Below are 13,054 nucleotides of genomic sequence, written 5' to 3'. Positions count from 1 at the left end.
GGCGGATCTGGGAGGAAGGCGAGCGGGCAGCTGGGGGAGACGAGTAGTGCGTGTAGTGCCCCGATGGCAGATGCGCGCCGGAAGTCTGACCTGACTTGACTGATTGATGCCGCCGCCGGGCAATTGGGTTTGTCTTCGCTCCCGACGCACTGGCGCATGGGAATAAGCGAGGCAAGCCGTCAGCGCCCGGTGGATCGTCTATCGTCTGGGCTTCGAGAAACCCTAGCGGACGACCGGGGCCGTATGGGTGTGGAATGTGGATGCTCTTAGTTCGCGGCAGTTTGGGGGGGGAGAGGCTCGAGAGGCCAGGAACAGGACGACAGCAAGCCTGACGACGACGACGAGGTCCGCCCACGCCACCCGGCAGCGCAGATTCTTCGCCGCTGGGCGCACAATGGGGTAGACGGCTCGCTGCTGCGAGATGCGAGTCACACAAGGTGGAGAGACGACGAGTACTGCAGCGGCCGTGCCACAGAACACATCACTTGCAGCTTCTCTACCGCGGTACATCACGACTTCTCGACGACAGCAGCAGCAGCAGCAGCAGCAGGGAGCTTGACAAGCAGCCGCACGGCCCACACTTCGTCAAAGGTCTCGCAAGCTAATGCACTCCCAGGCCCATGGGCCCGCTGTCTAACTGCCTCTGGCAACGCCCATTCTGCCATGCCATGTGTGGCGGGCCGCGGCTGGCATTTGCACGCCCCATCACGCCTCGTATGCTGAGGAGATCTGGTCAGGGGACCGTAATAGATTGAGCTGGCAGCCATCGCGTCGCCACGCTGTACGGTTATCTTGCACCACCCACCACTGTACGGTTATCTTGCACCACCCACCACTGCCGGCAGTAATGATATGCCACAATGCCGCGCTGCCCGCCCGCAAAAGGAAGCTGGAAGTCTGTCACCGCAATGCGAGCTTCTGGGCGGTGGGAGCGGGCTCTGTGCGACTGGCGACGTATCATCGTGTCACTCCTCGCGCTTGCACGGCAAACGCAGGCCGGTGGTGGTAATCAAATGAGTCCTTGCTTGCGGAGGATCACGATCGAGAAGCCTTCCCGAAGCGAGTATCCTTGCACCCTGCAGGAGCAGTAGTCTGCACGGCATTTGTGTGGACAGCATCGCAAGGCGTTCATCAGCAAAGCATCACTTCTTCCACCGCCGAGGCACCCCTCATCACCCTCCCACGTCTCCAGGTCTCGCCCAGGCACGAATACGAGGCACTGTTTCCGTGTTAGTCCCGATTGCTCATTATCTCCTTGAATGTCAATCCTTTCCCCGGACTCGACTCCTTGAAACATCAATGGTCGCCTGTCAGCTGCAAGCTTCGCGAGATCTACAATTACTCTTCTCGATTCGATTTATACTGCCGAGCCGTTTGGGGGAGGGGCTAGGAAAGACGAACTTGGCCCGAGCTAAGATGTCTTTCATCAAGATTGTGTCGATGCGCTCTATCATCCCATGTCACTCCCATCATGACCATGATTGTATGCCTATGTATGTATTATCAACCATCTGCCCCCATCACCGCCGTGCCGCTCCGGCCCACGTGTACGCCTTGCCAAAACGCAGGCGCCTCCTGGGCCTCTGTGCCGAAAGGCGCCGCACGTGGCCAGCCATCAAATCTGCGTGACTCCCGTCGCCCGCCTCCTCGTAAGACCAGCTTCTAGCGCCAGATCTAGTCAAGCTTAGCAGTTTCTCGAAGCAGGAAAGGCCATCCCGTCCATCCCGCGCTCGGGCAAATGGCCCGTCTTCGAAGATAAGCCCTGACGGCATGAGCCGGTGGAAACTATATGAGATTGATGAGACTTGAATTGGAGCCCAATCATCCAGACAAGAGTCGCGAGATCGTGTTGCGATCGCGAGAGGTCTGCTGACGATGACGTTGATGGCGATGGCGAAGGTGAGGTGGAAGTGGAGTTCAAAGAGCGGTCTGATGTTGCGACCGGCTCGCCATGTCGTTTGAGAGTCGGATACAGCATCTTGACTCTACCGTTACACCGAGTATCTTGCCACTTGAACTTTCGCCACACTGCAGTGCCTCTCCATGTCACGGTCGAGACCACGATAAGAAGTGGTAGGGCTGTTGGGTTGGGTTGGGTTACAGTCGAGCTGCAGAAGACGAACAGTCGATCAGACCGCTTGATCTTCGGTCGTCTCGGTCGTGCGGAAGCTGTCTGCGGAATTTGTCCGCCGTCCTCCCTCGCTCTACTTTGCTTGGGCAGCAATCTGTTTGTGACTTCCGACGATCATCGTCGCCAATATGCCCTCATCTTCCTCCAACTCACCGACTCGTGATATCGCTCAAACACAGCAACCACCACGACAGCCGTGACACCCATGTCCTCTCACACACAGAGGATGGACCACCGGATTGCCGTTGCAGTAGCGCTCACACCTTCGCTTCTGCGCCCACGTGGCCGCCCCCACGATCTAGACGTCGCATCTTCTCCCGCCGGATGAAGTCTTCGAGAAGAAACCAACGAAAGCTGCGTATAGATGTGCTCTGAAACGCCTGCCGGATAATGTAGGTCAAAGGGGTACAGTAGCAGTCCCATCGACCTTTCATCACTGTTCTCGAACAACCTTCTACAGAAACGCAAACCCAAAGATCATGATGCCCGACATCCATGACTCTGCCCTGCAGTGTCACGACACCCTCACTGCCAGCTCAGACCGCCTGCGCGTCCAGTCGCACCTGCCAATACCAATGTCATGCATTTCGCCATGCAAGTGATTTTGACTCGAGCTCCTTACACATAATCCTCGAGCTTCTTTATCAGACGACAGCGATGTTGACTCGACTTCACGTCTCGCCTGCAAAGCGAGCGGAATGTGGAGGGCGCCTGGCTGAGGGTATATGTGTCGTCTATAACACTTCAATTCTGGTACCGAAAGTCGCTTCGCAGAGCTGAAGAAGGGATGCTGAGTCGTGGTAACAGAGTTTTGGAGTGCGCTGGCGATGCTGACCGTCTTTCCGGCTGTTCTCGACAGCACGGTGAGTCCGAACGAATATCCTCTTCGATACAGTACGCTACCTGCAGTGCATAACCAAGCTCAACAATGGAGGCGAGACTGCGTCGACTGCCTCCTGATGTCGCCACATTTCTCGCCTCTGCGCGTGCACAGCGGCTGTGAGACGTTACATTGAACGAGCGGAAAGGTGTAGCATCTACCTTCTGGAGATGTCAATCTGTGAACCATTGAATGGGCTGTCTACCAGTGCGTAAAGCCACAACTACCTCTTATCTTCAAAGATGCACATGTAAGTATTCTCTCATGGGCCGAAGGCTCTTGTCCAAATCCGTCGTCTGGCTATGAAGAATTGCAAGTCTAAATTTCCCTTTCTACGATACCTCTATCATCATCTCAGAAATTGCCTTTCTTCAAGGTCGAGACCTCTGGGAACATGCCGGGCTTGTCCTTCCGCAGCAGCGGTCTGTCTACGCTACCAGCAAATACCCCATGCATCCATGTGGTCGTATATTTGACAAGAATCCGTACCATCTGATCCGGCTCAATCGTGCCCACCACATCTGCCAACGCCGCGACGTCCTGTCCAGCCGCCTGCAACATTGTCGGAACATCCGAGAAAGTCGCGTGCGTCGCGTTCGCAATGTCGACCCATAGCTTCGGTCCTTTCAACAGCGGCCACGCTGCGAGCCAGCTGGGGTCCACCCCGTCGTATTGTCTGTGGCTCATGAGCAGTACGGGCTGGGAGACTCCTGACTGCTTCGGCAGTTGAATGAAGGTGCCGTCCCAGTTGATCGCGCCACGGATGCGGGAATCCTGTCCGGCGGCGAGGACGGCGGCGACCCCACCGAGAGAGTGGCCGAACATGCCGATGCGGTCGGTGGGGAGGGGTCGCGGCCCGCGGTGAGGAAGCAGCTCGGCCATGGCGGTTGCGTTGCTCAGCTGGTCGATGACGAAGCGTGCATCGACGGCGCGGATGGGTAGGTGCTTTTGGAAGTCGGGCAGGGTCTGTGCGATATCGTTGTTGTAGACTGCATGGCCGTCGGGGTAGGTGAGTGCGTCGGCGTCGTAGGGGTGGTCGATGCTGATGACGGTGAAGCCTTCGCTGGCGATGGCGGAAGCGAGGTGATTGTAGTAGACACGAGGGATGCTGTAGCCGGGGGAGAAGAGCAGGACCGGAGCATCGTCGAGGGCTGAGCAGCCCTCCGAACAGACTGGCAGGCGCGCTTTTAGGAACAGTGGTGTGAGGTTGGCGGTAAGATTGTAGATCGCTTGGAGGAAAGGTCCCTGGAAGTTTGCGGTCTTCTTGGGCATGTACTGGACGGGCTTGGTGGATTCACACGTTGAAGGCTGGAAGACTGATAGCATCAATGCTCGGGGTGTTGGTGTTGGGGCGAAAGGGTCATCGCGGGTGTAGTCGATAAGCGGTCCGGTCGACAAGGTGACGTTGTACTTGCCCGCCGGGCTTGGGACCAGGTAGCCTGCAGCCGTCTGGGTGAGGAAAAGGAGAGCGATCGAAAAGATGGACCGCATGTCTGCGAGTGACGACAGTACTCAGACGTGAGCAGGAAGAGGCTTGGGCGATGGGGAAGAAGCAGCTGAGGTCGATTTGTTTTACGATATCAGAGAAAGTGATATGGCAGAACGGTGACTATACCGTGCGGTTCCATCTTCTTATGCTCAGCAAATGCTGGAGCCTGCCGTCGTATGGACATTGTGTTCTAATATGAACATCGTGAAGTGGATCTGATGGCCATTGGTCGACTCGTATGCCATACCATCGAATTGCGAGTGCATGAACACAGCGCCTGGACCCTCCAGGACCGCTGGACGCTCTGTCTGAACTGTTTTCCGAAGGATGTGATCGCGTACACCTTGGTCGGACTCCGTGCTCTGCCGCCATCTCGATTGAAGACGTGGCAATGCAATTTCAAGGCCTCGCGATGTCCAGACGTCCCTAGCCCTCAATCAATGGCAGCAGAATCCAAGAAGCCTGGTTTTGGTAGAGCGGAATTTCGTCCCATCAGTGAGGAGAAAGCAATGGTCATCTTGCGTATCTGTTTCTGTGGTAGCTCTGGTGGGAACGGATTTGTTGTGACAGGGCCATCTTCTTGAGGATGCTTCGCTGCATGATGGTATTCGTGTGCCGCAGGTCGGGTCAAGAGATGGACATCTTACGAGACTGTGCGGCAACAAAAGGGGTATTTCGAGATACCTTTTCTCGTCAGATGGAGAAGACATCCAAAAGTCCTGTTCACATCCTGGGTCGTCAGCTCTCTGCCATATCGAAGCTCAATGAGCTCTGCTAGACCTTAGGCCATCACACGACGTCTTCTGTTGTGAGCGTATGCGCATCCTAATCCAGGCAATGCTACGTCGCCCAACTCTGGTACGCCGTTGGAGCTTGCGACGGGGAAGGTGTGATGGCTGTGCCACAGCGCCAACGAACGAGCTCGAAGGCGTCGTCAGCGCCGGGAGCACAACTGTGGTCGGCTTAGTATCGCCTGGTTGGTGGGAGCGCTCATCATTCTGCTATGATGCCGAACAGTCCATTGGGAGAGCGCAGGCGAAGATTCGGGGTGCTATTGGTTGCCTTCCTCTAAGACGTTGGAAACTTTATGTGCGCCTTGTCAATTCAGCCCGGAAGGCCCGGGTCGGCATTCTTGAACTCCATGGAAGGTCAGGGTATATTTGATTGAGTCAGTCAGCGATGAGACAATGTCTAGAGTTCATCAAGCACGACGTTGAGTGGAAGGGAATAACAAGTCTGGAGCAGGGAAGGGAAAACTTTGAATGCGAGCCTTTGGGCATCAATGATCAACACGACCTACACTCGAAAGAAACCTGCGGAACAACAATTTCATACCAGTCGGCAAGTTTATCTGCATTTCCTGTTCGATCTTCAGTCGATCAAGACATACGCCTTCCTACTGACGACCTTCTGGCGGCCCCTCACCACACCGTCTCCGACCTCTTCGCTCTCGGGGGTGTCCGTGTTGCGCCTGGAACTGACCACGATACAATCGTCGTCGTCTTCTTCTTCGCTGGGAGGTGTCGCCTGCTGCTGTGCTCCAGACTGCCGAGCTGCCTTTGCTCCAGCATTCTGCGCCTTCGCCACAGCCATGCGTTCAAACTCTGAGATTCCCTCCATCGTGTCCGGTGTGCTAGCATCTGACATCGCCGTAACATGCAGTGAACGTCGACTCGGAGCACCTGCTCGTGTTTCCGACTCGTATATGGGTGTCGTCTCAGGTGTCTCTGGGATCCCCCCATCGTCGCTGTAGTCGTTCAATGCACCATCCTCGGAACCATCATCTCCTCTGTCGCCAACGATCCTCATCCTCGCCATACTGCCCTCGTAGCTGTTCGTCCACGACTCTCTCAGCGCCAGACCCAAAGCAAGCGCAGTATTCCGCTCCACACTGTTGCCAATGATCACGACTTGCTGCCTCGGAGTGCCGAGTATGACATCCTCGTCCGGGAAGCCTTGCGCTCGACGTAGCTCCATTACGCTCATCGGCCTGTCTTGCGACCAATGCAGTGTCCGGCCTTGATATAGACAAGCCAAATGCTGGGTGGTCGTCACAGTCTGGCAAAGTTTGTTCGGATCGAGGCGAGAAAATGTCTTCGGAATCTCTTTGAGATTATGGAGTGCGGTTCGTTTGTTGTAGTAGTCCATCGGTACTCCGCTCAGCAGTCCTTGACGAGCAGCTTGGACGACGCCCATGCCGTACGGCCGCTTGGGAATCATAGCAAACAGACCTCTTCTCTCTGCGTTCTGCTCAGATGCCACCCGGTGGTCCGGAAAAGCAGGACAGAGCTGCACTTGCGAATCGCCTATGTCCGGGAGATCCGCAGTGCTGGCCTCGATCGAAACGTGCTGGAAAGGCGTGTAGTCGTCTCGACGATTTCCAAATGGTTTTCCGTTGCTTGATCTGCCTAGCGAATGCGTCTGGACCTCTGGGTTCGGATGGTAATGTGTATGAGGAGGAGGTGGTAGCGGCTCGTGGCCCGGCGCTGATGCTGCGATGAACACACGCGTCCGCGACTGAGAGCTGCCGTACGACCACGCATCCATCAGAAATTGCCGGACTTGATAGCCCATAGCCACGAGCGCTGCGAGAGCCTGCGCGAAGACGTTTTCATCCCTTCGCGGGCCCATGCCCTGCGTCATCGGGACCACGTTCTCCAGCATGCAATACCTGGGCGAGTAGAAGTCGACGTAAGATATGAAGGACGCCACAAGAGAGGCATTTCGCAAGGAATCCTCGCTCTGATGGTCCGGCTGCATGCGAGAGAAGCCAGGGCATGGACTGCCTCCGGATAAGAAGTCGACATCGCCGACCCCTGCAATGACTGGCGCCTCCTCTCCCGCCATAGCTCGCGCCAGATAGTCGTTGACAGAGCCGTAAAAGCATTGGACGTCATCGGGAACGTTGGCGCGATAGCTGTAGATGGCTCGCTCGGCGTAGTCCACAGCGTACTTGAACTTGACTGCGCCTCCATCTTCCAGACCTCGATCAAAGTTGCCGCCGCCGCAGAAAATGCCCATTCCCGTCAATTTCTGGAAAGGTGGAGGACTGGAAAGGTCTAGTCCTGACTCCAAAGGCGGAAGCAGGACATTATCCTCCATCTCACCGTCTTCGCCGAGACCTGACTTATTCTGTTGACCAACGATGTAGTAGAAGTCTCCCGCTCCTCCTCGGTTGTAAGGAGTGGGCAGACCTTCGGCCACGGCATCTTCACCGAAGAATTTGATATTACACTTGCGAATGACCCTGCTTGGGCCAACGTCGAAAATCTCATCGGTTAGCTCTAGCTCGTTTGGTCTTGCATCTTGATCGATCGCCTGGCGTCGACGTAAACGACGGAGCATTACCCGGCTCAGATCAAGGTTGAAGTCGACCACTTGTGCCGGCTCAAGTACTTCATCCTGAAGGTCGCGATCGAACGCACGTACCAGTACCGGGTCGCCAATGACATACTGCCGCCGGCATGTCTCGAAAGTTGATATGCGATGCGCACAGCTACAGGCGAAGTCGGCCCGCTTGAGAGACACGAAATCGTACGTGTCTTCCTGGTGTTTGGTGCGGAACTTCTGACGAACGAAGAGCGTTTGTGCCGGCACAGCGCTGGGGTCCGAAGCAAACCAGATGACATCAGCTTTGCCTGTCACACAGCTAATGTCGACGGCATGTCTACGACATTCGCAGTGGTCAGACATGAAAAGCTCATTCTTGAAGGGATAATAGGCAGCTCCGACTGTGGTGTCCCAAGGCCTGTAAAGCCACAAGACATCCAAGACTTTTTGTCCTCTGTTGTACTTGAACTCGCTTCGTCTGGTACCCTGAACGTAGGCATAACTCTGAGATGAGTGAATACGCCATGGCCCCGTGGTATCCGCTTTCAACGTGACCACGTCGCCTGCTCTCACGTCAAGCACTGGCTCTTCAGAAGAGGCCCGATCTTGCAGACTGATTGGCGTGAGTATGCTAGCGTTGGCAGGGCTTGCTGTTTGGAGTGGCGTCAGACCTAGGGCTCGCTTCCGGAACGATATAGTATTTTGGATGGAGGGGCTTGTGGCGCGAAGTTTCAGCCATCTGGAGAAATACATGCGCCTGAAGGCATCATGTACAAGAGTTGTACAAATTGTCCTGTGCTCCTTGTTGGGTTGCTGAGGAATTCCTTTCAGCCTTTGTGGATCCACCTCAGTCCATACAGAATGGTCATCAAGTCCAGACTCCTCGTCGTCGATGCCGTGGCATTCTTTCCACAGATAACCGACATTGGCTGCCACGGTAGTCCTGAAGTCCCTCCGATTTCCGCATTCTCCATGCCATTTCTCGAAGTCGAGACTGCGCTTCCTTGTTATCAGCCATGCGTAGAATGTTCGACGAAAGTGGTCCAAGGTGACATTCCTCGTCTCCAGCAGGTATTCCACGAAGTGCTTTGTGAACATCGCAAGCCAGAGGAACGGCCTATAGAAGCGAGCGTACTCCGCTGAGGGCTGCCCGAGCTTATACCATACGCCAGAAGACCGAGCATCCTTGGACTGGATGCATATGTGGTCCTTCAGCCTGGCAATATCAGGGTCACCGTAACCTTCCACTGCCATTGTGTTGAAGCGCACGCCTTGAAGGTAGTGACTCTCATTCCCCACGGACAGAACGCCATCGAAACAGAGTTCTGTGTTTCCTCGGCTGTTCTGGAGCCTGTCGAGGCTTACGAGCTCGTCAGTGTGCCTTACGCATCTAGGCATATAGATACTGAAGTCCTCGAGCACGAGATGGGCGTAGCCCGATGTCGCCTTGATAGTGCGGTATTCGTCCGAGACGCTGAAGTCGAAGAGGACTGAAGACTCCTCCGAAGGAGGCAGTGGCGGGTCATAGCCCTGGTAAGCTGATCTCGGAAACGCTGGCCCATCGACTTGAATGTGGCCGAAGGCCTTCGTTGCAATCCGGCGTTGCTGTCGTGGGGAGCTGGCCACACTTTCATCGCTGTCGCTGTAATCGTTGCTCTCAATGTTGCGCCGTTTGCGTCGCGAATAAGGCGCGGCGAGAGGCGACTGCTCATCTTGCGGAGGGTCAACCGCTTTGCGCTTTCCGGCGCGTGCAAACTGAAGAGGTATCGCCATGAGGAAAAGTAGATGCGTTGGAGGATGTCGGGTAAGAGGATGCGATCATGGCATGCAAGAATGTGGCCTTGTAGACACCATGGCGGCTGCGCGAAGGATGCTGTTAACAATGGGGCGCGTCTGAAGCAGTGAGGTTTGCTTTGCGTCGGAACGCATACGTGGCCAATCCCATGAAGTGAGGTTGAATGTGAAAATGAAGTGAAGTCGCGGTATGGAAGCGGGGCAGGAGGGACGCGCCAGGTGGCCGGGAGCGCGCCAACGCGCATGCAGAGATGCAGAGGAGGATACATTGTAGGAATCACTTAGCTTGTTCATGAAATACATCGTCCGATATGTGGTGATAATGCCGATACAACAAGCTGGGGAGATGGAGTCGGAAAGGAGGTTATGGAAGAAAGAGTACTTCAGCCGGAGCTAAGGTCCTTGTGTGACACGTGCAAGCTCGACGAGCTCCGAGTCATCACATGCAATTTGCGGCTTTCACATGCTAACTCTATCTCTCGAATTCACTGTGGCTTCACTCTTTGAGCATATGCTCGCATCGCCTGTCTGCTCAGGCTTCCCACCCCAAAGCTTCGTCTGGCCTGTCGTGAGTGAGGGCATGCGATACCGTAAAGTTACATCCCAGGGTGTGATGTTCATCCTCCCGACTGTTTCTGAATCCGTAGAATGGATGCCTCCAATATCGACATTTATTTCCTTGCCGTTCGAAATCTTCTCACGTCTCATCCATGACTTCCGGCGCATCAGGCGTCTCCACCTGCTGTTGCGCCTGCTCCAGCTTATCAACAGACACTGTCTCCGTCTCCATCTCAGTCTTCCCTTGCTCGTCTGCGCCCTCCGTAACTTGACTCGTCTGCTGCTGGTCTCCTTCCGCCATCTCAACATCGTCGAAAGGCTGAGAAGCTTGCAACACCGGCGAGCCAACGCGGCTATAGCTCCTTGTCCCCTCGTCTTCCACATCCAAGAACTTGTTGATTAGTGGAGCCGGACTTCTGCCTTCCTCAACCATAGGAGTAACGCCTCCCGTAAGCATCGGCGTCCCATCCCCACGACTCACCGGCCGCGGCGTACCACTTCCCGGCGCAGGCGTGCCCATCCGACTCCTGTCCTCCTTCAATCCACCTTCTTCCCCTTCCTCCATCTTCTCGTCGCCCTCTGGCTCATCCCTTATTCCCTTGATGACCTTGACCAAGTTCCCGCCCTCAGCAACAACCTTGTCCCACGCCTCTCTCCTCCCCGCCCACACACCTTCAAACTCACTTCCCTCCTGCTCCAGGTCCTCAATCTCCTTCTCCAACCCCGCAATATCTTCCAGGGTTTCCGCGCGAGGCTTCAGTTTCTTCTCAAAGATCAGCTTCGTGGTCAACTCATCGTACCCTTTCCTTAGCTCAAGCATCTTTTGCGCCTCCTCCAGCTGCGCTCGTAACGCGACAGTGTTTTCTCGCACCGACTGCGCGGTTTGCATAATATTCGCTTTCTCAGCGGCATAGCGCTCGCGTTCACGTGCATTGGAGGATTGGATAAGCTGGATGCGGAGGATGCTGCTTTCGAGGGCGGCAAAGTCGAGGAGGACCTCTAAACGGAACTGGGCTCGTTTGCGGGCGTCTTCAGCGGCGGTGTCTTCTGACGTAGGCGCGTTTTCGTGGGCGTCCGGGGGAGGCGAGGGCAGCTGGCGGGGAGGAGTCCATTTGAGAAGGCTGTCTTTGCTGAGAAGGTTGCGGGTTACGCGTTGGAAAGGCCGTTCTTCTACTTGGAGAAGGCGGGTCGCGTGGAGGGCGTCTATTACGGCGTGTTAGCTGCCGTGCAATTCAGCATGAACATCGTAGAGGTGTACCTTCTTGAGCTTGTTCCGGGAGCACTGTGTATGAGTGTGATGCTGTCGCCGCCATGGCTGCTCTATATGCGCAAGCAGTCGGGCTCTCTGATGGCCTTCGAATCCTTTCGAGTGAGTCGGACCCCAATAACTACACTTGAAGTTGCCAGGCCTCCTTCTTGGTAGCTGGTGAAGTCCGCGGAGGTGAAGGTCACGTGCGGGTCTTACGCCGCATCTGGCGCCTTGACACGACTCTCGAAGCTCAAGAAGCTCCAGACAACACCATCACCACAACTTCACAACCACGATAACCGGGACACATCATATACCACCTGGCCGATCGCGTCAACACCTATCCGTTCCGCCTGCTCTCCCACCACATCCTCCACCATGGACGCCCTCGTGGCCCAGTACTCGCAGCCCTCCCACAGCGCCCAAGACACCACCCTCGATGACTCCCTCGCCCTCAGCAGCAAGATCGCGCCACCGTTATCACTCAACTTCGAGCTTCCGCCCATCGACTCCCACTCAGCATGGCTACGCGCAATGACCGACGACCACAGCAACCCGCAATGTCCCATCAAGATCGCGCACGGCACCACCACTCTCGCGTTCCGGTTCAAGGGCGGCATCATTGTGGCCACGGACTCGCGAGCGACGGCAGGGAATTGGATTGCGAGTCAGACCGTGAAGAAGGTGATTGAGATTAACAGCTGTTTGCTGGGGACGATGGCTGGTGGTGCTGCGGTAGGGACAACTCATCCACTGACTACCGAAGCGCTGTCATGCTGATAAACTAAATCTCAGGACTGCCAATACTGGCTCGCCTACCTAGGCATGATGTGCCGCCTCCACGAGCTCCGCCACAAACGCCGCATCTCCGTCGCCGCCGCCTCCAAGATCCTCGCCAACCTCGTCTACAGCTACAAGGGCATGGGATTGAGCATGGGTACCATGTGCGCCGGCGTCACGCCCACCGAAGGACCGGCGCTCTACTACGTGGACAATGACGGTACCAGGCTGGCGGGCAATATGTTCTGTGTGGGCAGTGGACAGACGTTTGCATACGGTGTGCTGGATGCGGAGTACAAGTATGAGATGGAGGAGGATGAGGCGCTGGAACTGGGTAAGAGGAGTATTCTTGCGGCAACGCATCGGGATGCTTTCTCCGGTGGGTTCATCAACCTGTACCACGTGAAGGAGGAGGGGTGGGTGAAGCACGGGTTCATGGATACGAGTGAGTTCTTCGAATAAATATGCAGCGATCGGGAATTGGATCCACTAACGATGCGGCACAGATCCCATCTTCTGGAAGACGAAGCTGGAGAAGGGGGAGTTCTCGAACGTGACGTCGAAGCTGGAGTAGGTCTGCCTGGAGGGAAATGTGATAGCGCCGTGTTGTGCCTTCTCCCGTGGCCAGTAAGGCTGGGTTATGGCATAGGTCTCGATGGTGTTCAGAAGCATGGCCACTGTACTTTTACGAGCTCTTGTGATAATAGCTTTAGAAGCATAGCATGCGGTATGAGTCTACTTCAAACTTCGCTCTTACTTCGTTTCCTCTTCACCGCATACCGAATGTACATTGATTGCTTCAGCATGTGAATATCGAATCAGTGGCACAAAGGCAAGACTTCA

At 55.7% G+C, this 13,054-nt stretch overlaps 4 protein-coding genes across 4 annotated transcripts; 1 reads left to right on the top strand and 3 right to left on the bottom strand.

Moving 5' to 3' along the window:
• Window positions 1–3,365: 3,365 nt before the first annotated feature.
• Window positions 3,366–4,684, bottom strand: LTR77_005939 (uncharacterized protein; the record flags this gene model as incomplete). Its single annotated transcript, XM_064803181.1, has 2 exons — window positions 3,366–4,504; window positions 4,627–4,684. 2 exons carry the CDS (start codon window positions 4,682–4,684, stop codon window positions 3,366–3,368), a joined length of 1,197 nt encoding a protein of 398 aa, XP_064658096.1.
• A 1,187-nt stretch (window positions 4,685–5,871) lies between these two features.
• On the bottom strand, window positions 5,872–9,603 carry LTR77_005938 (uncharacterized protein; the record flags this gene model as incomplete). The annotated part of the gene is made up of 1 exon (XM_064803180.1): window positions 5,872–9,603. One exon carries the CDS (start codon window positions 9,601–9,603, stop codon window positions 5,872–5,874), a length of 3,732 nt encoding a protein of 1,243 aa, XP_064658095.1.
• A 718-nt stretch (window positions 9,604–10,321) lies between these two features.
• LTR77_005937 (uncharacterized protein) lies at window positions 10,322–11,495 on the bottom strand (the record flags this gene model as incomplete). The annotated part of the gene is made up of 2 exons (XM_064803179.1): window positions 10,322–11,385; window positions 11,441–11,495. 2 exons carry the CDS (start codon window positions 11,493–11,495, stop codon window positions 10,322–10,324), a joined length of 1,119 nt encoding a protein of 372 aa, XP_064658094.1.
• Window positions 11,496–11,809: 314 nt separating this feature from the next.
• On the top strand, window positions 11,810–12,785 carry PRE2 (Proteasome subunit beta type-5; the record flags this gene model as incomplete). The annotated part of the gene is made up of 3 exons (XM_064803178.1): window positions 11,810–12,166; window positions 12,227–12,656; window positions 12,718–12,785. 3 exons carry the CDS (start codon window positions 11,810–11,812, stop codon window positions 12,783–12,785), a joined length of 855 nt encoding a protein of 284 aa, XP_064658093.1.
• Window positions 12,786–13,054: the final 269 nt, after the last annotated feature.

Source organism: Saxophila tyrrhenica (assembly GCF_035928015.1).
Source record: "Saxophila tyrrhenica strain CCFEE 5935 chromosome Unknown scaffold_9, whole genome shotgun sequence".
In the NCBI taxonomy this organism is placed as follows: domain Eukaryota; kingdom Fungi; phylum Ascomycota; class Dothideomycetes; order Mycosphaerellales; family Extremaceae; genus Saxophila; species Saxophila tyrrhenica.
This window is presented reverse-complemented; position numbering and strand designations above follow the sequence as displayed.